The sequence below is a fragment of the Orbicella franksi genome, chromosome 4, assembly GCF_964199315.1.
Source record: "Orbicella franksi chromosome 4, jaOrbFran1.1, whole genome shotgun sequence".
Lineage (NCBI taxonomy): Eukaryota > Metazoa > Cnidaria > Anthozoa > Scleractinia > Merulinidae > Orbicella > Orbicella franksi.
Genome location: NC_138148.1, coordinates 18,405,135 through 18,432,300, shown reverse-complemented (window position 1 = coordinate 18,432,300; position 27,166 = coordinate 18,405,135). Strand labels below are relative to the sequence as shown.

At 39.4% G+C, this 27,166-nt stretch overlaps 2 protein-coding genes and 2 pseudogenes across 3 annotated transcripts in view; 1 reads left to right on the top strand and 3 right to left on the bottom strand.

Moving 5' to 3' along the window:
- LOC145485582 (uncharacterized) overlaps positions 1 to 24,117 on the bottom strand; it is a 56,001-nt gene extending 31,884 nt beyond the window's left edge. Inside the window, exons 1-4 of the mRNA XM_081464228.1 lie at positions 24,067 to 24,117; positions 22,824 to 22,978; positions 22,174 to 22,665; positions 20,844 to 21,880 (exon numbers count right to left, since the gene is read on the bottom strand). Of these exons, the coding sequence (XP_081320354.1) occupies positions 20,844 to 21,880; positions 22,174 to 22,665; positions 22,824 to 22,978; positions 24,067 to 24,117 (1,735 nt within the window). The remainder of the gene's footprint in view (positions 1 to 20,843; positions 21,881 to 22,173; positions 22,666 to 22,823; positions 22,979 to 24,066) is intronic.
- Positions 2,864 to 5,182, top strand: LOC145484786 (uncharacterized). Its single transcript, XM_081463423.1, has 3 exons — positions 2,864 to 3,022; positions 3,616 to 4,086; positions 4,397 to 5,182. Exons 2-3 carry the CDS (start codon positions 3,654 to 3,656, stop codon positions 4,948 to 4,950), a joined length of 987 nt encoding a protein of 328 aa, XP_081319549.1. The 5' UTR covers positions 2,864 to 3,022; positions 3,616 to 3,653; the 3' UTR covers positions 4,951 to 5,182.
- On the bottom strand, positions 5,315 to 8,220 carry LOC145485340 (uncharacterized; annotated as a pseudogene). Its single transcript, XR_014049188.1, has 5 exons — positions 7,496 to 8,220; positions 7,094 to 7,323; positions 6,336 to 6,486; positions 5,978 to 6,169; positions 5,315 to 5,706 (listed from the first exon to the last, which is right to left on the bottom strand). The product of XR_014049188.1 is annotated as an uncharacterized LOC145485340 (transcript).
- Positions 10,566 to 15,006, bottom strand: LOC145484486 (uncharacterized; annotated as a pseudogene).
- Positions 24,118 to 27,166: the final 3,049 nt, after the last annotated feature.

The window sequence follows — 27,166 nt, the reverse complement described above, 5'->3', positions numbered from 1 at the left end:
TTTGGTCTTCTGAGTGTGTGGCCAATACATGTCCATTTTCTCTTCGTCATCTCTTGTCTCACAGGTGCTTGCCCTGCGGTTTCCCACAGGTTAGCGTTGCTGATAGAGGCAGGCTTCAGTGCCTATGAAGCGAATTTGTTTTTACATATTCGTGAAATATACGGAAAAGAAGCGGTTTTTAAAAACATTAAACGACAAAAAATTGCGATAAAACATTTCGTAAAAGCATATTAAAAGTTTGTTTACGACGTTTCGACGTTTGGCTAACGTCATTACCAAGTTAAAGAGTAAATGATAAAAAATGTTTAAATACTAAAAACACAATAGGTGATGGAATGTTCTTTTAAACAAAGAGTTTTGCGCGAATGGATTCAGACTGCGTGTTGAGACTAGGATTGCGCTCCTTGATGAAAATCATCTCGTAGACAAGACAATCAAATTTTCCTTGGCACTTTTTTAGAATGCGGAATTGGCTTTCTTTGAGGAGGCTTGTATCCCCATGGGCTGTCGAAAAGTGTTTACCGATCTCAACACATGCATGGTGATATGGAAGCTGGTCAGATTGCTTTAGCTCCAAATCCTACAGGAACATCCAGGATCCCTAAAGACAAAGACTACCTGCAAACAATGTCAGATGTTCAAGCTGTCCAGTTACGACCAAGGCTTGTTGTGCTTAGTTGCTGTCACAGTGCTCAAGGAAAAGTTACGCCTGAGGGTGTGGTCGTTATTGGAAGGGCTTTTCCTCGGTACTGGGGCTCGCTCTGTTCTGGTGTCACTCTGGGCAATTGATGAAGAGGTCACCATGGATTTTATAAAAAATTTCTGCAAACAACTGAGTGGTGGATACAAAGCCAGCGTGGCTCTTAACAGGGCTATGAAATGTCTTAGAGAATCAGAGAAGTTTCATACGGTGAAGCACTGGGCCCCGTTTGTACTCACTGATGATGACGTCATCATAGAATTCAGACCATCGCGAGTGACACGTTTTTTTTATTTTCGAAACCTAAAGATGGTTTATCTAAAGATGGTTAATATAATGGTTCAATTTTAACCGGTAACTTACATTTCTTTTAACGAAGTTCGACGTTTTCAATTATGAGTTGGATGGTATGTTTCACAGTTTTGGCTCTGCGCATGGAATGTTGATCGAAGGCTCTTACGAACAACTCAGCGATAATGTTTTATCCATATTTTGCGTTGACCGTCCTTTCTGTTTTTTCCATCAGAACAGGAACCACTACAAGTGGGTAGCCAGGTATGTCAAACACGCGACTGCTTCAATTTAATAAATTTGACTTGATACATCGAAGAGACCTCAAATGAATCTGTTTTGATCCCCTCTGAGATTATATATATACGGTGCTTTGTATTTTCTGGTGGTCCACCATTCTCCGCCACAAAGGCTACCATTTTAGTTGTTCACATTCCCCAAAACCTATCAACTATATGTTCAATTTTTAAAGGAGCTAAGTAACATAATTTACTGAAATCGACAACCGACCGATTGCAAGTGATTTCGCTTTCTATACGTGAACCACAATAACCCTTGCGTATCTGCAGTTCACGAGTTAAACATAACCATGAGCGTATTCCATCTTGTCTACAATCTAACACAACGTGACACCTGTAGTTTCCCTTTGGTAAATTTTCTGCAGCACTCGAAATGAAGAGTCCAACCGGCCGGGTAATTTGAGGAATTTGAGTTAAGATAGAATTATTGATCGTGAGTGTGTAAACCCTTCATGGGTTGTTTTTTCTTGCAGTTGCCGAGTTATCAAGTACAGACCTTCAACGTTCTCGGCGGGTAGTTAACAGACCATATATACATCCCTTACTTGTGGGTGCGTAATTATAATTCTTATATAATGACCAACCAAAAGTGATTGATTTACGTCTTATTGCATCTTCTACGGAGAGAGCAGTTAGTTATTGGCGGAGTTCTTAAACTTGTTAGAGTTTCATAACAGAGTAAAAACGTTTGCTGTTATTAGTTTCTGTACAAAGTTACATAAACCAGTTCATTATCAAATAAACCGTTTCCTTCTGAGAAGTCAGTATGTGTGTGTGTGGAGGGTGCTAATGCATTACTTATGGCTGGTGTGTCTGAAATTTGAATTCATCAATCAGGACCCCACAGGCGAGAACAACTGCACTATTGGTCCGTGGGTCATTCGTCCATTCAATTTTCTTTCAAAATCAAAAATTGAAAATAGATGTCAATTTTTGATTTTCATGATTTTTTATCATAAAAAATAAGATAGTGTCAAATGGAAAATGTTTGACTATGTTCCTTCCGGTAGAACATTGAAACAGAACTTATATTTTTATTTTAGTCCTGTCAACAATGAAGAGAAAAATGGAACTAAGCGGCAATTTTGTTTCTCCGACAATGTTGCAGTCTGTGGCATGGCTTAGTTTTTCTGTTTTCGATGGAAGTCTAAAAATGGAAAATGGAAAATTGAAATCAATTTTCAATTTTTGTTTTTGGGCAAAGACTTTGCGCACTCCAAGCGACAAAAGTACCCCAGGGGGAGCTGGGGGAGGAAACGCTTCGTCCTGTTCCTCAGTCCCTCGCAGCCTTGGCGTAACGTTTCGAGCCTTTAATCCTTTAATATCCTTTAATAAGTATACTCCTTAAACAGTGGAACTATACTAGGAGTTTAAAATACAATAATAAAAGCACGTAATAAATAATTACAATATGTATATATACAGAAAAAATTATAAGTTAGTAAAAGATAAAATAAAATAGATTAAGTATAATCTCGTCGAGATAAGTTAGGACGTCTGAATATACATTATACAAAAGATTTAATGGCTGCAAGAGCAATAGTCTTAAAATTATTTATATTTTATAGCCCTTCATTCTCGTGGAATGCTTGGCGCGTTTTCTGTGATTGTGAGTTTATCGTTACGGCAAGCAGCAAGATACTGGACCTTTCACGCGAGGGAAAGAATCTTCGACTTCGCATCGCAGCGTCTGACTTATCGGTATCCAGACTTTCTCGAGCGTTTCAGGCAAGTAAATGCATAATTTCGTACCTCATGATTTTGCAGTGTCCCGGCTTCAAGCCGCAATGTGCATGTGCATTGGTAGCGTTCATGTCTAAACTATTACAGTTTAAATCTTAACTTTAAGCTTAAAGTCCGTGCAGAGATGTGTGAATGAAAGGAACTATAGTTTCTGTTGAGAGCGAAAGCAGTTCAGAGTTCGTGTGGGTCAGATGACAGGTGTACCCAGCATGCTTTACAATCGTAGCTAGACAGTGCCCATGAATAAATAAATGAATGCATGAATGAATAAATACCGTAATTTAATTGTGTATGGACTGAAGTAGCAGTAAGAGGAGCACTAAATGGGAGTCCAGTATTTATTATAATGCCTGCTTGAAGGTACTTTATTTTGAGATGATTTAATTTTTTCTGAGCATTCTGATTACAGGAGTAGATAACCAGTGTCTGTGATGTACACTCTGATATTAAATACTATGTATGCGAACTCTGCCAAAGTTTGCATGGAATAAAGTAAGCACAATCTACAATGAAATGGCCAACAAATAAAGGGTATTAAGTTTAGGAATGCAAGCAGTAAACAAAGAACTTTTTTGTAGGTAGAAGCAAATTCACTTTATTTAAAAGAAGAATTTGGTGACATGTCATTTTGGCCAAATGAGTCTGGACGATTTAATGTGCTGGACCTGGATGATGGACATCCCCTTCAAGTTATGGGAGAGGATCTGCAGGCCTCTTCAAATGTCCCACAAATTGCAGAGCAGCACTCTGGGCATCTTAGTCAAGTATTCACATATGGGGGCACTCCTGGCAGCTCTTCAAGGCCAGCATCATTTGGTGGAAATAAACAGAAAGGTGGTGCCATTGTAAAAATTATACATGCAGAAATGACCCAGAAGAATGAGAAGGGACCCCCATCTTTCCAAGAGCTTGGGCAGACATACATTAACATTAGTGAAGATACAGCTAATGTTCACTATGTTCTGTCCAAGGCAAGGGATTCCTTCAATGATCCCTCTCTGGAGTTGGTGACTAGCAATGGTCTGAAGATAATGGATAACGAAGGCACTAAAGGTCACTGTTAATTTTTGCATTGTTTTGCAAATGCTAAACTTAGATTTATATAGCACATGAAGTCTTAAATCTCTATACATGCATTATCATTAGATATGAAGTAAAATGTGTAATGAAAGTAAAGTAGGTGAGCAAGGGGTGACCACCTGTTTGCCTTGTGTACAGAACAGAAATATTTCATTTTAATGATAGAATGAGAGTCTCTGGCAAGTGATGGGCATATACTGAACATAAGTATAGTGAGATGTCTTCCTTGTATTAAGCCTTGGTTACAGCTGCTTACTTAACTTGAGATAATATTTTTTTGCAGGTTTGGCCTTTTGGAAATGTGGAAGAAGAAAAATTTATGCTGTCAGGGTCATTAGCAACACCCGGGCTTCTTTAAAGAGATCAGCCAAGTCAAAGGCAAAGGCAACTCCCATTTCATATTATGACATTTCTGATGATAGTGATGAGGACTTTACTCCAAAGAGGTCTAGAGGTGTTAATCATGGAGATATCCAGGTGGTAAATTCTCAAATCAATGAAGTCAAATCAATGGTGTGTGACGTATTGAAAGTAAACCAAACTTTGTCCTTGCCGCTTGGAGTTGTCAAACTTCTAAGAGACGCATTCATATGCAAAATATGTCATGCAACACCTATGACGCCCCCAGTAATTGCAACAAAATGTTGCAATACCTTGCTTGGTTATGAGGAATGTGTTAATGCTTGGTTTGATGGGGCTGATGGTCTAAGTAAGAAGTGTCCACATTGCAATGAACCTAGAGGATATGCCTCTACATTTCAATTTGAAGGCATAGATGAGTTTTTAGTTGGGGTAAGGGGATTGATCAAGTGTGATGAAAATAATTCCAGTAATTAAAAGTAAAAAGAAAACAAAGTCCAGTGTTGAATTTACTGGCTTTTCAGTGCACTTGTATTTCATTCAGAATTGTAGCTGTTTTCAGTCTTGCTGTTTCAAGATAAATTATTTCATGTGCCCCTGTATAAATGCAGATGTTGTTTTATTCAGGTTGATATTGTTAAAGTAGAAACAGTGTTAAAAATTGTAACATTTTATTCATGATCAGTTGCCTATGGATGGCTTTCTTCACAGTCACTTTAAGTATTTTACCACTGTAGTAATTATTTCAAATTTTGATGTAAGTAAATATTAATATTTCACAGGAAGACATGAATTGTGTCAAAAGTCAACATCAGCTGGTTCTACACAGTTGTGTTACTTTTCTACTGATGTGATGAGTATTGAATGTTCATAAAAATAAACATTTATATTGATATCATTATGGTAGTTGTAACAGTCAGTTAGGATTTAATGCTGTTGTTAGGTCAATGAAATACTGTAGACCCTCTTTAAAAGGGTAATGATTACCATTCACAAGGCAATGGAAAATGACATCAAAACTAGGATAAGCAGCATTAAAGTTATCAAAACACAAGTTCTGGAGTTGTTGGTTCCCAGAAAGGAGATCAGTGTCAAACACTTCTGGGAGACTAACATGACCATCTTCCCTTTCATAAGCAAGTACAGCTTCTTCACTAGTGGGAAGCATGTCTATAGATGGAAGAATAAATGTCTTTTTATTTTCCTCCATTCTCTTGTCTGGAACTCCCTTCCCTGTAAGAATAAAGGCAAGCACAAAAAGAAACATGATCTAGTTAATACTGGTAATGCAGCACAATTTTTAAAACTTGAATTAGTCAGTAATATGACCTAAATTCTTCCTTTCCTGATGCTAAAGTGGAAATTTGTTCATATACAATTTTGTGTGTATGAGGGGTGTGGGGTGGGGGAGGGGAATACTTAAATTGGTAGTCTACCAAAACTGGGATGTATTGACTTTCCACTCCCTTGGTTTGAACACCAAACCATCACAACAAACACTTACCAGGGATAGGATGGAAATCACTTGTTTGATTCCAATGTCTGCTGTCCTGGAGGTAAACCATGACACACAGAACTTGTTCACGTCATCATCCGTATTTATGAGGTCTTCATTCACCATGGCATTTAGAGCTGGTTTTATAGGGTAGTTGACACGTGTGTTAAACTCTACCCATTTTCTCTCTGCAGGATGATTCTTGAAATGAAAAAAACAAAACATATGCGGTTAACAGAAGGCATCACTTACCGGTACACTGCTGCACAAACCACATGAAGTTTTGACAAAAAAAAATGTTAATCAAGAAAGTGAAAATTGAGTCTGTCAAGTGACACACAGTTATATATGTTGACTATGCATACACCTGCTTGGATGTTGTTTGAATGAAAGGCACTCTTCTTGTATTGGTCCTATAAGGCATCAATTTTTCTTGTACAAATAAGGAGAGATAGAACTCTGTCCCATGGTCCACTCTTAGTTGGTCCCAAACGCCATGCTGGATGACAGCAGTTCTTCAAAAAAAAGAAGCAAACATAAAGCGTGATAGTTAATCTTGACTCAGGCATAAAAAGAAATCAGTTTTGAATTACTGGTTTCTTGATCTTTCTTCAATGTGTCCATTTTTGCCTGGCTGTTTACAGTCACCAATATTTTAACCTTGCTATTAATATTTGTCAGAGGGTATTGGGGGGGGGGGGGGAATCAGATATTTTATATAAATTGGACAGTAGTGATGCAAGGATTTTCTTGCAACAAATAGAGAAGTGCTTGTTTCCTTACTAGAGACCTAAACTTTGAAAAAAAAAGTTTTTGTTTTAACTACTCTGGCTTAGGCCACAACTTTTGAGCACTTCTGATTGAGAAGAGGTAGGTACATTTTGCAAGGTAAGTGACTGAGAATTTATGTAATACTTCTAGTCAACAAGTTACTGTCATGTAATATTCATGGTGACAACTGTAAAAACAATTCTTACCCTTAGTAAAAGAATTACAATTTTAAACAATTATTATTGTTGAATACCTGTAAAATTAATATGCTCATAGATCAATACATTGTTCTTCACTGGCATTGTTGCAAAAGCCACAATCTTTCCACTATAGCCATCACATGCACTGACCTCAGTTAAACCATACATTGTCAGTTTCTCATTTTGGTCCATGTGCAAATTGTGACCAAAATAGTCAGCATGGTAAGGAAAGGGATTGGTTAGCCTGGCAGTGTTGGAATTCCTCTGGACTTGGTACAGAGGAGACACAAGTGACAAAGTTCTTCCAATGCGCTTGTCACCCGCTGTTATACCACAACTGGCCATATATCCTTTCACCATTTTTCTACCCCATGTGGATCCAACCTTGAATAATAATGCATCAATGGTTTAATAATGTATGTATCCTATGGGTGTTGCATCAGTCTGCCAGGTGAGTATTTACATCTTCCAGAAAATAACCAAAGTTTGTCTTTTTGAGTAGCAAATAAAACAGTAGGTTTTTCACAAACAACACAAACAGTTCATGGATACTAACCCGAGCAACAACTTCCTTGGTGCACTGTTCCAATTCATCATTTGACAGGCGATTTTGCCCGTGTATCCCATTCTTTAACAAAACCTTCGAACTGACCTTAAACTGTGTCCTCTCCTATCAGGATACGCTTCTTTTAGCAACGAACTGACTTTAGAGTATGTTTTCCGCTGAGTCACAACAAGATCTTTTACGTACTCGACGCTTACGTCGTCCATAGTAGTGGAGACTGCTCAAGACTGTTAAATTTGCCGCTTCCTTCCTGAAAACTCTTTCCCAAGGTCTTTCCGGGGCATTCAAGATGGCAGACACAAGGCCGCTAGGGACTGGGGAACAGGACGAAGCGTTCCCTCCCCCAGCTCCCTCTGGGGTACTTTTGTCGCTTGGAGTGCGCAAAGTCTTTGCCCAAAAACAAAAATTGAAAATTGATTTCAATTTTCCATTTTCCATTCTTAGACTTCCATCGAAATCAGAAAAACTAAGCCATGCCACAGACTGCAACATTGTCGGAGAAACAAAATTGCCGCTTAGTTCCATTTTTCTCTTCATTGTTGACAGGACTAAAATAAAAATATAAGTTCTGTTTCAATGTTCTACCGGAAGGAAAATAGTCAAACATTTTCCATTTAGCACTATCTTATTTTTTATGATAAAAAATCATGAAAATCAAAAATTGATATCAATTTTCAATTTTTGATTTTAAACGAAAATTGAATGGACGAATGACCCACGGACCCACTGTCCTGATAGCAGTGTATTTTCAGAGGAAAGGCATTGAATTCGCTATCTTTTCTCACTGGAGACGGCATTGAATATTTACGAAAAGGAATAATTCCAATGACCATATCAGATTGTAGCAAGTGAAAACTATGAGGCCTCTTTTTGTGCCTTCAATTGCAAGCTTTTAATTTGGTGCCAAAAATGGGTTCCCGCGTACGGCAACTCGCTTCTAGTTCGTTGTGTGTCGCCAGGGGGATAATAGTCGTGTTATGTTCTCACAATATCTTGTTTCTCGTCAAATTAAACCCAGAATTCTCGAGGTAGGTATCAAAAGAAGCTAATTAAAGCAACCTTGCCATTGTTTTTATTTTTGTTAGCTGCGAAGAAAAAGACTGTTTTAATCTCGTGTCGTGTCGGAGGGACAGCTGAGAAAAGTTCGGTATCGACAGGCACTCGTACTGCGGGCGCAGTCGCCGTAGTCAAGGTGGGTCTCGGTAGGGCGCACTAGGGTCACCAGGTGCACCCTCGAAATGCTGAGAAATGCCCACTGTGTCAAACAGGCTCCCTCCTTGTGACCCTGGCAATCCAGTTCCCTACAAACTACAGCTTAGCAACGGTTGAGCAAAAGGCGAGTATCCAGCGCCTTCAAATAACGGGATCGTAAGGACCGTGCCCTAACAAACAAACCCTGGCCCTACAGGTTGGGGGTTGGACAGTAGGTCAATCTCCTCAGATATCTCATAAAATCCTACTGGTTACAGAAATATTTAGAGGATATGTGAAGTCAACATGGGTGTGCGAAGGATTTATATACTGTGAGATCAAATCGTGAATTAGTATTTTTTCCTACCTAGCACTGAACGTTAAGGTGATTGCACTCAAAGTTTTTGAACGCTTTGTAGACGAAAGGACTCTTGAAAGGTCTCGAAAGTATGAAGTTATTTTAAATTAATAGAAACCCGTAAAAACTCGATTGAAACGATTTTAAATTAAAAGTGAAAAAATTAAAAACCAGAACCGAAATTATTATTGTTTGTTAATAGCTATCGGGTAAAGTAACAGCTTCTGACGCTGCCGAATCCCAAGGACCCAAACAAGAACCATACATGTAGCTGACGCAAAGGCTGGGAAAGGGTGCGCGAGTGAGTCACCAATGAATGGCTGGGCAAAAGTTGAGAAAATCCCTAGTTTGTCACACTATTGTATGCTTTTACACAGAGAGAAGTGTAGAATTATATCAGTATAGAAACGTTTCTAAACCTGTAACTTAGCTTAGTGGAGCGGTTTTCACTTGAATTCCGACGCACTGGTTTGGTTTTACATTGCTGCTCTATTTTAACAATGATTGGCCTGAAAAACTCGCGCTACTTTGTCATCCATTTTTATTCTTGTGTGCATTTGTGCTCAAGTTTTCTTGCTGACCTGTATTGTATTTGATGTTACCTGGCTGCCTGGCTCCGCTAGCCCCTATGGTTATTCCAGGCAGCTAGTACTGTAATTTTTACTTCTAATATTGTCATTGAAATCGTAATTTTTTCTTTAGCAAGAGTGAGTACAAATAAAGATTGATTGATCATTGATTATTATCCAAAGAGAAGTAAAACCAAAAGCCTTTGAGTTTTGATTGGTTCACTGGATTTTTTTTGTGTAATCTTTTTTATTGGCCAGTTTGATTACTATATTTTTGGTTTTACCGCACTCAAGTGAAAAATGCTCTATCAGCTTAATTTTCAGTACTTGTGAAATGACGATTTTACCGTGGAACTTGGGTTAGGCACTATATGCGCAAACGTATTGTATCAACCAGGAGCAGAATGAATGGAAAAAAATAGGCAAAACTATCGAATAAACTTCACCTACTTTAATCCTACATTAGCCTATATTAGACTTAACAAACTTAAAAGTCCTGAAGTCCTCGTTGGCGACCTTTATCTGTGGGCTTCTCACACTCTCCTGCTGCAGGTTTCAAGTACATTATCTGCACAGTTGTAAGTCATAATATACGCAAAAAAATTGGATCAGCTAATGGCTTTAAAACCATTTCAATATCATAGCAGGTGCATTAGCGTAAGATAACTCCTTAGCAATAACACAGATCAAAACTCCACTGGGATTTACCAAGGTCAAGGGAAAAAATCAAAAACTATTAGAGATATATCAATGAGAAAAGTATTACTTTTTAGCCTTCTTTTTTTAGTGGACGCAGGTCCAACACTATATTGTAAAGACGTAAACCTATCAAAATAGCTACTTTAACTCTTACTGATATTTTCTAAATCTTGCATAATGTGTTGTAACATGCTGCGGTTAATGAGTCTTCTAACGGTTCTGCCATTATCGTGTCGGTAATGTTCTAGTTAGAAGTTAGAAATGCTGTAATTGCTCTTGTTATCGCTCTTCCTTCAGCTGAGGGGGTTCCATTTGGAGAGATACTTGGTGACTTTCCAGGAATTGTCGGGTTTGGCATACACGTAGCTCTTCCTATATTGAACAAGAAGCCGTGTAAAAAACATCGTGCAAGTTAACATTAAATATAACGTGATTCGAAGTGCGGCCGACAATTCAGCCGAGTGGGAGCGCGCGTCTAGTCTTTGACAAGACGACGACACTCAACATGTACTGCGCTTGGACCTAGGCCTCACAGTTCAAACAAATAAATCTGAAGGGCACCCTAATGATTTATGCCAAGGAAGGCAAACAACAAATTGTAACTGCGAAAGTTGATCGGCAGGGCCGCCGTTGCCCGCATTTCCCACCGAGTTGGAATTATCCTTACCTTTCTACATGGTGTCTTCTCTTTCTAGCTGAGATATCACTATCTGCAAGATTAATAGTATTATGATAATCGTAATTGACAGTTTAGTAATATATTAATTAGTTATACTTAAGTCTGGGGTTAAACAGAATCAGCATGGAAAAATGCGTGTAAATAAACCACAGAAAGATGTTTTCCTCGGACTTTTAGGACATAATGGCAACTTCCAAATGCACTTACCTTGCGCTTCTTTTAGAGTCCTCCCATTGTGCTTCAGAGAGCAAAGCTTCTCCCTCATTTCATAGATCTTCTCCATGGGAATGACTTCGCTCTTGTCCTTAAAGCCTGACGTGATGGTATCCACGATGACATTCTTCTTTGTTTCTTATGTCTGCTTGTCCCTCTTTATTTTCTCTATCTTCTTGTCATCTCTAATCACCTTCTCTTTGATCAGCATGTCAAGGTACTCGCTGACGGAGTCGTTGTAGGCGATCATGGCATTCAAAAATGAACTTTTTTTCCTCTTCGAGTTCCTTGATGTTTCTCTCCAACTCCGCAATGAATGAGTCCTTCTGAGACTTCAAGTTGGACTTCTTGTTGATCTTATTCCTTGCTTCGTCGGACAGGAATTCCTTCTCTACTAGACTAGCGATGAAGGTTATGTGCATGTGAACTCTGTAGTCGTGCCTGCATCGTTGGAAATTCCGGATCCATCAGACATGGCGGCACACCCACGCAGCTGCTCGTTGTTATTTTATTTTGTACTCTCAACTGGAACTCCTGAAAGGTTGCAGTGATCATGGCAGACCTGTTGATAAACTCTTTCCCCTTTCACTCGACTTCCCGACGTTCAAATACTTCTTGCATTCTTCGGCAGCACCAACAGTCATGGGACAGTCCAGGTGCTTAATCTCCAGTTGAAAAGCATTGAACTTGAGTTCGGCCTGGAAGGATCTGATGTCAGTGTCAAAGACCTTGCACTGGTCTTTTACATCATTGATCGTCTCCAAGTTGATCTCAATCAGTTCAACAGCCTGGCCCATTGGTTTGTTCATGGCGATAATGCAGTTCCTAGCTTCGTTCAGACTCAGGGTCTTCTTAGTCTCGTTGGGCTTCGTATATTTCACAAGGTCGTACAGATTGCAAGTTGTGTCGCACGACTTTACCCAGCTCTTTGAATAGAGTTCAACGTCTTCAGATGTGAACTGAATTCCACTCTTGTGGCAGGCGAGAAATCTGTCAATGAAAATGAGGAAATTTTTTAAAATTAGACTGGACTTAAATCCGGGCTCCTGATTTCAACCTTGAAGCTCTTATTTATCCTGGTTTCTTCCACTATACGTAATTCAAACATAATTTAATAAGGTAGCCGTGCCATTGCTGCAGAGGTAAAACTAAAACATCAAGAGTAGGGTAAACGTTTAACTGAAAAAAAGAACTTCCAACCAAGTAAAGAGATTATTATATGACCTGATACAAATCTTTGTAGTCTTAAAATGACAGAGTGCAGACAAATCTTAACATTTAGTCTAATCTTGGAAATACTTACACACCTGGCTTCGTTGTCAAAGCAAAAGTAGTTTTACGGAGAGAGATCTATCGCGATATTTTTCTCCTGTAGCGGCTCTTTGAGGACTGGGAGGCTGTCCCCTGGCCTGTAGAATGTTCCCCTGGATTAGTAAAGGCGAAGATAATGTTCGAAACCAGGGACTTGTGGAGGTGGGAGAGCAACTCTAACACACAAAATTTGAAGGCGACAGTCAGCCTTGCGTTGTTTGGCTTGCGAGGAACAACCACCGCATTAATCTTGTCGTAACAGGTGAGAAAGGCCAAGATGTTCACGAAGTTCTCCTTGCCCTTCTCAATACCACTACAGTCGCCAATGCCGGGGGTGTCAATAAGGTGTTGTTTCAATTATGTGCTCCTGGGGAAACTGAGTAGCAGACCGACCACTTTTGAGAACCTCATTTCCGTCAGACCTGAATGCGATGTCCTTCCCCTCTCCTTCTTCATTTGTGAAAATGAACCTGAAATAATTATAATTAAAGTTATGGAGTAAGTCAGTCTAAGAGGAATACTAAAGCACTTTTACACAACACTACAACACTTATATGCATACAACAGTACAGCCCTGCACATAGTTCGGGTAATTAGCAAACAAAATACATGTGTCCAGTCTGTTCTCTCGATTGTCGAACGCGGTCACCGTAAATAACTGGGGCAAAACCTGAGGCGAGTGTAACGCCACAGAGGGAGTAAACCAAAGATAGTGTACTCTATCCACCCCAGTCGCCATCACTCTTCATCATCTAGGTTGCTTTAAAACCTCCCGGGATTCTGTGAAGGTTTGAAATTAAGATGGCGGCTTATCAGATGGGATTGCCTCCCCCCTTCCCCCTAAACCTTCCCATGGCTGCACTGCCTGTCGTTCAACAAAATATAACCACAAATCTAATAGCGGAGAAAAATGAACTTACAAACTGTGACGAGTCCAACAGGATAAAACTCTTGAGAATAATAATCAGAACCTCACAACAGTATAATGCTAGCGTGAAACGTCGCAGAAACCGGAGAAAACCAACCGCCAGCCGCTAACAAGCACTGGCGAAAAATAAGTGCCAAACTGAGCAGGTCCCGCAAAAGCTTAAAATGAAAACAAGGGAAATTCTAGTCGGCACAGTAAGATTATAAATCATAGAAATCTTGATCATATAGTGCTTTTTTCCATTTTGTTGTTGTTGTTGTTGTTGTTGTTGTTGTTGTTGTTTTCATAGTTCAGTAGTTCTGTTCTGTATTCTGGTGTGAATTCACACGACTCTTAGGAGGAATAGGTTTTTGGGGCAACGGTGATTCTTTATAGGGGTGAAGCTCAGAAGGTAATGCCTAATTTTTTTCTTTGTTGTTGTTGTTTTTCTGTTGTTGCTTTTTCTTTTTTTTAAAGGGTGTTAAGAGAGCAGCAGGGCTGACCATCGCTTTAAGCACAGTACCTAGCTAGTCTACGTGGGGAAAGAAGCTTAAAAGCAGTTTGAATCTTCAAACGTTTTGATCCCAGTCATGGTTGGGATATAAATACGTTGTCGAAAGTTGTAATGGCAAAGGCACGGCAATCTTGTCTTTAAGATCAAATGAAATCAAATGTAATTTTAAACTCGAAAATACAAGCATCTCATACCCTCCCCCATCCCCTTTTCAGTTTCGTTATTAGAGAGTCTCAATGGGAGGATCCCTTTGACGTTTGACGGTTAAATTTTAGTTCATTAGACCGTTGACGGTTAATTTTTCGGAATGACGTTAATAACATGCACGAAATTAAAGCGCAAATTTGGCTATAATTTTTTATAAAAGGATACAATTTTGCCCATATTTGAATAATCCAATTACTCCTATAATTTGTGGATCAACAATAAGGTCTTTTGCAAAGAAATTCACTGTTGAAGGGAGTGAATCATTGTAAGACACACACCAAACGTTGTTATAAGACGTTATTGAAGTTCTGTTTGTTGGCTGTATGAAAAGCTTACAGAAAGCATTATTCAGAAGCTAACAAATTTAATAGGATGAAAGAGATAATTTAGCTTGATTAATTTTTTCCACTTCCACTTCCACTTTAGATATGATTACACTGACATTTGGCAAACTTACCAACTTTTAGATGCTCTATAGGTGCCAGGCTCAGTTTTTCAAATTAATCGATATTAAATATTCGTATCCAGTCCCTTGCTAGTTTTGAACATGGCTAATTCAGAAGCCCGGTATTCTGCTTGAGGACGGAGTAATTCTATTGGCTAGTCTTCGAAGGGATGACGCACATCTATCCCTTAAAACTTGCTTAATATATTTGCAAACAATATAAACTCACCTGAAAAAAAAACATAAAGTGCACTTCTAAGTGCAATGAACTGGCAATTGCAACCCAACAAGTAGCAATAATCGCAACAGACCTTATAAATTGAATCAATACAACGTAATACGTAGTCAATGTCAACTGACATCGGTGTAACAGTTCGCTCTCGCTTTCTAACTGAAACTCTATTCGCATTCATCCAATCCACACAGTCCACCGAAGGAATCGTATCAACCGAAATTTTGTAGAACCGTGTCGGATAGTGCAGACTGTCATGTACAGCGCTTAGCCCAGTCATTTGACACTCAGAAGTAGCAAGGCATCCTTCTTTATCGAGGGTCGCCCTTTCAACATTAGGCGATATACAAATATGACGATATAAAAAATTATACCAATTTAAAAATTATACAAATATTAAAAGCGTACTGAATATGTAGAGTAACTAGTATTAAAACTGGGAACTACATCCTAAGATTATGGAATCACGAGATTTTCCCCACATTTGCGATTCAGTTACCAAAATTGGACACGCTGTAACACAAGTTTTCTTTGCGTGATCCGTATGAAAATAATTTTCAATATGTGGAATTTAATAGGGTTTATAAAGACAATCACAAAATTTCTTGCGTCACTTTACTTGTTTTAATTCTGTTTGTTCACCGTCTTGAACTTTTTAACTTCGTGCAGTTCTCGAATGTAGTTAAAATACTTTACAAAAAAAGGGACATAAGAGTTAGCATCAGCGTGCATGGTGGACAATGGCAATTTCAAATAAGATTCTTTTTTGACTTAACCTACGGCAATGACTATAATGATCTCTTGTAACGCTAACATCACCATCAGAAACAAACCTAATATATAGAAATAAGATAAGAGTTTGGTCTTCTCCGCACCAAATCTAATAGACTCTGCAAAAGTTTCTTACCTCTTCGTGCCTTGTGCTTGCAAGAGCTCGTAGAAAGAGAAATGAAAAGCAAGATCGAAGAAAAGAAAATCGAAACTTCTAAGGCGGATATGGTAATTAACCGTAAGCAATCATACGGGATCTTTCTAACACCTGCCAGTGTTCTTGGATGAAGGAAGAATGGATGGGGAAGAAATTGATGAAGTGAAAAACTTTGCGTACCTTGGCAGCAACATCAGCAAGGATGGCGGGTTTGACCGAGGCATTCAACTGAGGATCGGGAAAGCGAGAACTGCTTTCACAATTGTGAGTCCTGTGTGGAAATCTAAAACGATATCCAGAAAGACGAAACCACGGATAGTTAATTGCAACGTGAAATCAGTCCTCTTGTATGGTTCCGAGACACGGAGAGTAACAAAAGCAACCTCCAACAAATTGCAGTCCTTTGTCAACAAATGTTTACAGTCCATCATGGGCACACACTGGCCTCAAGTTATAAGAAATGTAGATTTGTGGGAAAGAACAGAACAGCAAGGAACGAATCAACATCCACATTAGAAGGCGCAAGTGGATTTAGATTGGGCACACCCTAAGAAAACTGATCAGCAATATTACCAGGCATGCACTGAGGTGGAACCTCCAGGGAAAGAGAAATCAAGGTCGGTCTAGAAACAGCTGGAGGAGAACCCTGGACAATGGGGCGTCAAAGGCAGGCTACACTTGGAAAGAGATCGAAAAGTTGGCTCAAAACAGAAGGAGATGGCAGGTAGTTTCCATGGACCTATGCTCCACAGGGAGTGAAAGGGAATAAGCTAAGCTAATCATACAGGAACTAGCAAACCTTGAAAAACAAGAAATTGAAATTCCAGGAAACGTTTTCACTTTTCTTCCTTGCTTTCTGAGAAATTGTGGAAAATGTTTGCATTGACGTAATCAACTACCCCACCAAGTGCGCGACTAAATGAAAACAAAATTTTCCTGCTTTGCATAAAATAAAAAACAGGAATACCAGAATAGAAGCGTATCGCGAACCATTAACTGTAACGGGCCTCCATCTGAAAAACTAGCTGTTATCCTTATGTTAACCGTAGAAAATTATGCTAAAATCCAATTGTAAACATTGACCTGTAGGCGGCTTAGTGCGCGCGCAAAACAAGCGCGAGAGACTGGGAAAGCCGACAGACTATACGGATATTACATTTTATATTATAATAAAGCCTCCATATATATAACGTGCTCTCTGATTGACTGAAATGACGTGCTTTATCAGAACGCCGATGCAAGCTGAATTTCAAATTTTTGTTTCGGCATTTTGACGAATTTGTCCCAAATTAAACGTCCCCTGTGACTCATACAAATGCATTGGAAACGAGCTCTTTATCTTAAATAAACATAGTTTCATTTAGGCCACTGTTAACAGAAGTTGTGTATTACAGTCAAACCAAGTGAAGCTTACCCCTTAAGATTACATTAATGAATTGACTATTTGAATATTGAACCCGCTAGTCGTTTCAAGAATGCAATAATGAATTGATTATTCGAATATTGAACTCGCTAGTCATTTCAAAAATCAACATTAAATTGATTTTTTTTGTAATATTGCCCCTTAGCCGCATTTTTGGAACGACTAGTGGGTTCAATTTTCCAATAATCAATTTATTGTTGCATTCTTGAAACGACTAGCGGGTTCAATGTTCAAATAATCAATTCATTAATGTAAACTTGAGAGGTACGCTTCACTTGGTTTGACTGTAAAATGTACCAATAAAAAGAGCAAGCTTTGCTTGATTCTGATATGTAGCAAAATAAACAAATTCTCGACCTAGCTTTGATAAAAGACATCACGTTCGTTCCGGAGGAATGATCAGAATTTACTCGGGAGCGCCTGCAAGTGAGCTGAGTAACCGCATATACGGGTCGAAACTAGCAGAAAGCCTGGAACTGGTAAAATCATTTAAAACCAAATCGTAAAGCACACATTCTTTTCTGATATCCCGGTTGGAAGTTTTAATTACCTCTCAAAAAATGTTCCCGCTATTTTGGCAATTGTCCTGTCAACCATGCCAAAATAGTCTTGCCATTTACATTGGAACCAAAATTTCAGAATTTTTGCCCTTTTTGGGTTTAAGCCCTGGTCAAACGGACTCGCAAGTAGACGCAAGTAGAGAACTTGCTTCTACTTGCGACTCCGTTTGGCCAGGGCTTTACACTTCTAACTTTCACCTGATATGGAAAACGAGAGCGACGATTGTTGCCGAGCTTGGAATTTTGCAGAGGGAATAAAAGTTGAACACAATTCTTACTTTCCAACTAAAGAATCCAAACGGAAAATGTGCTTGACATTTCCTTCAGTTTACAGCCCAGTTTCAGGCCTCCCTCTCCAGTTTGCCCTGGACACGAGGCTACTCTGCTGAATTCCAAGCCTTTGAGTGAGTTCCGGTAAATAGTAAATATCAAATATTTTTCTTGTACATGTCAAGTTATCAGGGCGGAAACTACACAATTGCCCCATATTGCCTCATATCCAAGCTGGATTACGAGAAAAGTTAACAGGAAAAGTCGTCGTTCTGTTAGTGGTATACTTTTGACGTCATAGCCATCAAATTGGCATCTTTACTATTTACTCATTAACATCCGGACATTTTTGACAAGAGCGAATTTTATGGACATTTTCAACATTAAAAAGGTTGAGGGAAATTTTGCTCTGAGTTTTTCACTCCAGTTTCCAAGCATTTTCGTGCATATTCCAAGCTCAATTGACCTAATCACTCTGATCTGGGTATCGTTGAAAAGAACTTTTCCTCCCGCAGAATTTGAGTATAAGTGATGCCATTTTTGGTCAAAGGTGATGACGTCAGAGGGGGAACAAAGGGTAATTTTCGTCACAGGCGGTTTTGTGCGGTAAAGGCGTCAATGGTTTAAATACCTCCATACACTTTAGCGTTTTCATCAGTGCCCACAAGAATAAGCAGCGCGGGCGTTCTGCTCACTTAATTCTACACCCCTCAGCTCTTAATTGAGAAAACAAGCCGGCGGATATAAAAAGCTGAAGTAGATAAAGCGAAACCGTCAACACTTCGATGATCCTCGTGTTTTCTGTTTAGAGCTGATTGAGCTTATCTTGCTCTATCTTGCACCCTCTGAAAACGATTAACAAAATCCAATAACCGAATGGCGTATGTATCACTCTCAAGATTACGAACAGAATCGGACCCTTGTCAGTCTAATTGGCATTTAAATTTTTCGCACATTCTTCAGTTTTACAGAAAGATGTCGTCGACTTTGAAACACGTGGCAAACGCGTAGAACATAGAGGTACAATTGCAACAACCATGACCAGAGCTGACGATAAAGAGGAGGAACAGCTTTCAACTGAACTTTAATGATTTAACTGTGCTTTAATCTTAATAATAAACAGGTCAGAACTCCTTACATATAAGATCTGCATGGGCTTCTCAAGTCCTTGTACTCCGGCACTTCATTACTAAGAGGTATGACGGTGTGTGGAGCAAAAACCCAACCGGGTTATATACGTGCTACATAGATGCTACAACCCGTACCACATACTTCGACCGGATTATACTTAAGAGAACTAATGAGTATATTCCACACAACTGTTCGTTTACATCACTGTAGTGCTTGTAAAATCTAAAAGTTTTAGCTATAGCGACCCGAGGCTTTTAGTATAATCATGGTTACAGACTATATCTTTTCCCCGATCGTTTTATCTAACTTATAATCATTCACTGAGTCCGTGCTGTACGCTATCGCTTTAGATTTAACCCTGGTAGAGCTTGCCTTGGAGAAAAAACGTCAATCATTATCGGAATAGTACACACGGAAAAACGACCTTTTCAACCAAATCCGAGAAAATGGTGCTCTGGGATTTGCCAAGCGGAAGTAAAAAGAGGAATCTAATTGTTGAAAGTTTTTTCTCTTCATATATCTTTACTGCGTTAACATCCTCAAAAAACCTTAAGGACAAAACTAATGTAATAAAGTAAACATGCAAAACGTCTAGTTAAATGGATATGATTATCCAACTGAGCGTCCTGAAGTTTTTTGCCTGAAGTTTTTGAACTACTTTTCTAAAAGTAAGGGGCATTGAAGTTGCTCTTGTTGCTGGTTCTGTTACTGAAGGAGTTATACCTGGCCAGCGCGTTAGTAACTGGCCTGAACTTGTCGGTTTTGGCAACCACTCTGCTCTTCCTAGAGAACACAACCAGAGTATTATTAATACCACAAAAATAGAGAGAGAGAGAAAATTATAGTGCTATAGATATTATGAAAGAAAGATAATCAATAACGCTCTTTTTATTGTTGATATGAATTTGTAATTCCCCTATTTTAAGCTTTCCCGAAAGTTAATCTATGGAGTAATTTAGTTTCTTCATTTAACAAGTTCCACATTTTTCCACCTTGAAATAAAATACTAAATATACCCAAGTTTTCCTTATCAGAGGAAGGGTATAGGAGGACCAGGAAGCTAGTCTTATGCTGTTTGTTAATGAATGTTAAATAATTCGGAAAAGCTGCTGGGAAGAGCCAGATTTAAAGTCATACATAAATATTGCATTATCTAGGAAGATGATAACCTCGAATGTAAGGTTATAATTCGGTTACTTTATTTTTTGAAAGGTCGTCTGAGCCACTCAATAACTGCAGAAACTAGTTATTCACTACTGTTATCTAGACTATACTTTTATAAATCAAGAAACCAGATTGGATGGTGATTCTGAAAGTTAAAGGCAACGATAGTTTTTCCCCTGTTGTGACATTGTCATTAGTTCTTTCTTTTTGATATGTCTTACCTTTCCAATTTAAATTTTCTCTGTCTAGCTGAGATGACACCATCTATAAGAATAAAACACGTTGAACAAGTTTAGACAGACAACCTCTCACTTCCATTTTAATCATGTCCCAGTAGAGGCCTTTGTCGTCCAAATAATCGTGCTTTGTTTTGACCTCGGGTATCTTACTCGAAAGATCCTGTACGAAATTTTCATCACGCAAAAGAGAATTGTCTATCTTCCAAAAACCTCATGCATATTTTGCCTCTTAACAGTAGTCGTTTCTACGCTTCGCGTATACACGACAAAAAAAACGACAACGTTCTGAATGCACTTACCTAGCGCTTCTTTCAGAGACCTCCCATTGTGCTTCAGAGAGCAAAGCTTCTGTCTCATCTCATAGATCATCTCTATGGGAATGACTTCGTTCTTGTCCTTGCACCCAGATGCGATGTTCCTCATGATGACCTCCTTCTTCGTCTCGTATGTCTGCTTGTCCTTCTTCATCTTTTGGATCTTCCGGTCATCTCTAATCACCTTCTCCTTAGCCTCCTCCTCCCTGATCAACATGTCCAGGTACTCGCTGAAGGAGTCGTTGTAGGCGATCATGGCATTCTCCTTGAGAAAGACACCAAAGTAACTGGCACAATCGTAAATGTACTTCTTTTCGTCTTCGAGCTCCTTGATGCTTCTCTCCAATTCCACGATGAACGATTCCTTCTGCGACTTTAAATCAGACTTCTCCTTGATCTTCCTCTGTGCATCATCGGACAGGAATTCCTTCTCAACTAGATCGGCAGTGTAGGTTATATGCATGTGGACTGTGTAGTCGCAATTAAAACGACACTGTGTGCACTTTCCACCAGACATGGCGGCACACTCACGCAGTTGTGCGTTGTTGGTTGTTTCAACAGGAACCCCTGAAAGGTAGCAATGATCATGGCAGACCTGTTCATAAACTGTATTCCTCTCCCTCGACTTTCCGATATTTACATACTTCTTGCATGTTTCGGCAGCGCAAACAGTCATGGGATAGTCCAGCTGCTTTGTCTTCAGTTCGAACGCCTTGAAATGGAGCTCGGCCTGGAAGGATCTGATGTCAGCGTCAAAGACCTTGCACTGGTCTTTTACATCATTGATCTTCTTCAAGTTAATCTCAATCAGTTGAACAGCCTGGCCCATTGGTTTGCTCATGGCGATAATGCAGTTCCTTGCTTCGTTCAGACTCAGGGTCTTCTTAGTCTCGTGGGGCTTCATATTCTTAACAAGGTCGAACAGATTGCAAGTTGTGTCGCACGACTTGACCCAGCTCTTTGAGTAGAGTTCAACTTCTTCAGACGTGAACTGGATTCCACTCTTATGACAGGCAAGAAACCTGTTAATGAAATGAGGGAGACAGCTGTTTTATGATTGGAAGTGAGAAGTACAGGATTCTTAATGTTAACTCTGACACTCTCGCTTCTACTAATCGTGTTCTTTGCATGCACTTATAGTTGGTCGAGGAAGGTGACAATCATTATAGCTAAAAGTGTAAGGGTATTCTAGAGCACCCTTGCCCCCAAATGAAACAGACAAATTCTAACGGAGTAAAAAGATGGTTCTGTGCTTCGATTCAAATCTGCGCAATGTCTGTCTGGAGTTGCAAAAAATAATAGCTAAATTAAGCACCTGAACGCTTCGTTGTCGAAGCAAAAATAATTTGACGGAGAGAGATTAATTCCAATATTATACGTCTGCAGCAGCTTTTTGAGGACTGGTAGGCTGTCCCCTGGCCTGTAAAAGGTTCCCCTGGAGTTAGTAAAGGCGAAGATGATATTAGACACCAGGGACTTGTGGAGGTGGGTTAACAACTCTAACACGCAGAACTTGAAGGCGACAGTCAGCCTTGCGTTGTTTGGCTTGAGAAGAACAACCACCGCATTAATCTTGTTGTAGCAGGTAAGAAAGGCCAAGATGTTTTCGAAGTTCTCCTTGTCCTTCTCGATGCCCCTGCAGTCGCCAATGCCGGGGGTGTCAATAAGGTGGAACCTTGTGGTGTTAGTCTCAAGCATATGTTCCTGAGGAAACTGTGTGGCAGACTGACCACTGGCGAGAACCTCATTTGCATCAGATCCAAATGAAATGTCCTTCCCCTCCCCTTCGTCTGTGGTAAAAATAAACCTGAAATAAAGTAGTAAAAAAGTTTAATATGGCGTTTGAAATATTCCCTCGTGGCCGTTCCGCTAGCTAGCTGTTCGATAAAACTGCTGGTAGTTAATCTATATATAGCGATCGGTATACGGCAATATTCTCTTTCATATCAATGTATTTTAGTTTACCTAGATGGAATCAAGACAGTGAATTCTGAGTCAACCATGGCCTCTTGGAGAGTGTTATGCTTGGCATAGTTGGCGATCCCATTAATCCAGGTGGACTTCCCTACTCCGGTCTCACCCAGGATGAGGATGTTAACGTCCTCCTTCTCATTCACGACCTTCAAATTCAGTAACAACAAAATTAATCTTAGCCTGGCAAGTCTCTTTTATCCCAATTATTTGCCTTTCTTTTTGTGTCTGTCTGGCAGTCTTTCTGTGTCTCTCTTTCTGTCTCTTTCTTTGTCTGTCTTTCTGTCTCTCTTTCTGTCCGTCGTTCTATATCTGTCTGTCTTTCTGTGTCTGTCTGCCTGTCTTTCTGTGTCTGGCTGTCTGTCTTTTTGTGCTCGACTATCGGTCTGTCTGACTGTCGGTCTGTCTGTCTGTCGGTCTGTCTGCCTTTGTGCGTCTGTCTATCTGCCTGTCTTACTGTCTGTCCGCCCCCCCGTATGTCTCTATGTCTGTCTATCTGTGTCAAACTGTCTATTTCTGTTTGTCTATCTGTTTTTCTGTGTCTGTCTGTCTGCCTTTCTGTGTTGATATGCAGATCAGGCACAGTTCCCGGCCTTCCTTGGTGCATTGCAGTAGAATGTTAGAGGATCTTATATTCAGTTGTAATCATTTTTATCATCAATGTCATTATAATCCCCATTGCATCCATTGCATCTGTGTCTGTCTGCCTGTCTTTCTGTCTCTCTTTCTGTTTCCCTTTTTCTGTGTCTCTCTTTCTGTGTCGATCTGTCTGTCTGTCTGTCTTTTTTTCTGTGTCTGTCTTCCTGTCTGTCTGTCTGTCTATCTTTCTGTCTGTCTGTCTTTCTGTGTCTGTCTATCTGTCTCTCTGTCTCTCTTTCTGTGTCTGTCTGTCTGTTATTTTGTGTCTGACTGTCTTTGCATTTCTGTCTGTCTGTCTGTCCGTCTGCCTGTATGTCTGTATGTCTGTCTTTCTGTGTCAAACTGTCTTTCTATGTCTGTTTGTCTGTCTGTCTTTCTGTGTCTGTCTGTCTGCCTTTCTGCGTTGATATGTAGGGCAGGCACAGTGTTCGACCTTCCTTGGTGCATTACAGTAGAATGCTAGAGGATCTTATATTCAGGATTGTAATCATTTTTATCATCACTGTCGTCATAATCTCCATTGCATCCGTTGAAGTCCTACTTTAGTGTTTTCATATTCATTTTGGACAATTCAGTAAAAAACTCTTTTGCATTTTACCTCCTCTCTAAGATGACCTTTGCTATCAGCGATGGTCCATGGACTTGCCATATTGTAATAAACTGCCAACGAAAGAACTGCTCCACATGAAATGTAAGACATTAAATCAGTTAGCCGTTGGACATAATTTTTCTGATTTTCAAGGAAACAAAATCAAAAAGATGATCGTATCTCAATTCTGTTTGCATACGAGTGGTGACTTTTCCGCGTAATATATTCGTTTCTACCCTAAGGAATCTTTTGCCTTCGTTTTTTATTTTCAATTTTTCTACTGTATTTTGCATGGGGTTTTATAAATTATTATGCCAAAGGTCAGGGAGTTTAAAGAGAAAAAGAAACAAGATTCTTGCATCGCTGGTAATTAACTTTTTGCAACGGCTCAGTGCTAATCTTTTGCGAGGTTATTACCATCAAATTGACAAGAGGGTCCTAAAGGGAGAGGGTAATTAAAATCAATCGCATTTTCCTGTCTTTTAAATCCGAGCCCAATTCTCAGGTTTTCGTTGGTAATTTCCACTACCAGTGACTCGAATACCATTTTCAAAAGGTCTAGATAGCAGCAGACATGTAAAGATTTTAAGGAAAACGACCAATTTTTTAAGTTTGCAAGACATGTTTCGACAGAGCTTCTGTCATCTTCAGTTGAATGAATGATTACAAAGCAAGTTGAATAGTAAGTAGGCAGAAATGCTAATTACGACAAATAGTAACAACAGAACGTGAAAAGGTGTAAGTTAAAAGGATAATTTTAGATTTACATGGTGTAATTGCTGATTGAGGGAAGGTAGTTCTTTTTGAATATGAATAGCCTCCTTTATCTTGAGTTGAAAGCTGGTAGTGGCGTGATCTAAAATATGAAAGCAGTCTATTGAACACAATGAGCGACAACGTTCAGAATTCTGAAGATGTTTGAAGATGTGAGAGGCCCTATCAACGGCCCTATCAGCCCTATCAGAGGCCCTATCAGCAATTACACCATGTAAATCTAAAATTATCCTTTTAACTTACACCTTTTCACGTTCTGTTGTTACTATTTGTCTTAATTAGCATTTTTGCCTACTTATTATTCAACTTGCTTTGTAATCATTCATTCAACTGAAGATGACAGAAGCTCTGTCGAAACATGTCTTGCAAACTTAAAAAATTGGTCGTTTTCCTTAAAATACCATTTTCCTAGTTACAAACATGATAGCTGGCAAACCCAATTCCCATTTACCCCATTCAATGCCCTACGACAAAACTGATCACAAAAAAAGTCTGATCCTATGCAGTGGGTATTTCAGCGAAAGTCCCATGATTTCATACCTATTGCTGCCTCACACTGGAACTGAAATCAGAAACTGAACGTCCTGAGTCGCAAATGAGATCGAAATAAGAAGTACGCAAGGTGGAATCCAACGTCACAAGTCCTTTGTCGACAAACAGGAAGTCAATATTCCAGAAATTCTTTTGTTTTTTCAATTTCTTTCCGAGAAATGAGGTAAATGTAAAAGTATTTGCATTGAGTTCAAGCAGGTTTTGCTGACGTCTTCTCTGTTTATTTTTTATTGTAATAATATACGAGCAACAATTTCTGTATTTTGATTGGCTGAGAACATGTCTATTTGTCAATTAATCCCAAATCAGTGCAATTTCACCGGCGCAAAACTGGTCTAGTCCCCTACAAAGCAGCCTACACGTTTCTGGGAAAGCCTGCTATAATGTTCAGAGGTCAGCATTTTGATGCTTCTGTCTTGTTACTGAGCATGAAATTGGCTACTTATACATGGATTGTATCCGCGAGGCGTAGCCAAGCGGTTCCACAGATTACTTTGCCAATTTTATGACGAGATTCACACACCTTCGCAAAAGATCGGAGATTCCGGCCCAGCTAAAAGCTGTCCGCAAATTGAAAATGTTAAATAAAATGCAACTGTCATACCTTGTGATCAATGCACCAACTTTCAATGCCCTACTTCCGGAGAGGAAAAGCGAGTCGAAGGAGGCACTGAGAGATGGATGAAAATAACCAAAGAACAAGTAGGTTAAACATAAATGCAAAGCGTGAGAAGAGAACTAAATGAATCATGGTCACACCTAGCAAATACACCGAATCTTACTTCTCTGTCTTAGTAAGCCTCAAACGAGAGTCGACGTAAGACAGCATGAAAAAACCTTCAGTCAGAAACTCAAAAATATGCAAGTATACCTCGTTCTATGAGCGCGAGGGGGAAACTACAAAGCACGCCAATACAACATATTTTTCTTTAGTCTCTGTGATCTGGTAAAAAGAAACATTAGCCGAAGCAAGCAACCTAAAAATTAATGACAAATGAATCAAAAATGTACGTGCAGCTCATTCATAAAGCGTGAAAATTATCATACCAAAGCGACGCCGAGGACGACGCCTATCGAAAAGATGAATTTATATTTACCAGCGAAATTCGCAACTGTCTAGATCTGTTCAGTACGCCAATGGCTCTAAAAACGTGCTTAAACTAAATATGCAATGACAGCGATTAACTCCAAATAGAAATATGAAAAATTAGCCGTGGTCGTTCGCGTTCCTCAGACTCAAAAACTTTTTGTTTGGTGGCACAGTCCTGTCCACCTGGCAAAGGAGACAATAGTTTTCGAGAGTCGCTGTTTTATTCATAACTACTGAAGAAGAAAGTTTAACATTCCTATGTTTGTGGCACTGGTATTATGAACACTAAACTGGGTCTGAATTCTCCAAAAGCCATGCGAAGCCTCCGAGCGGCGCCGACTAACTATACAAATATTATTTATTGAAATGGGGTCCTTCTCCGTTTTGAGCTTTTAACTTTAACGTCGACTTCTACTACTTTTAGCTCGGACTCATGGGGTGTAAATGCCAAACATGGGACAAATAACTGTGAACTATGGCAATTCAGAAAAAGATTCCTTAACGATCAAATTTTTGGCAATGACTATTAGGAACTTTGTGAAACCTGATGGAATAATATATAAGATGGGTCTCTGGCACATCAATTTTCAGCGAAATCTCCATCATTTGGTTTCTTACCTCTGGATGTCTCCAAATTTAAGTTGAAATATATATTAAGGTCGGATCTGTGACAGGAAAACCAGTTAGCGCGAC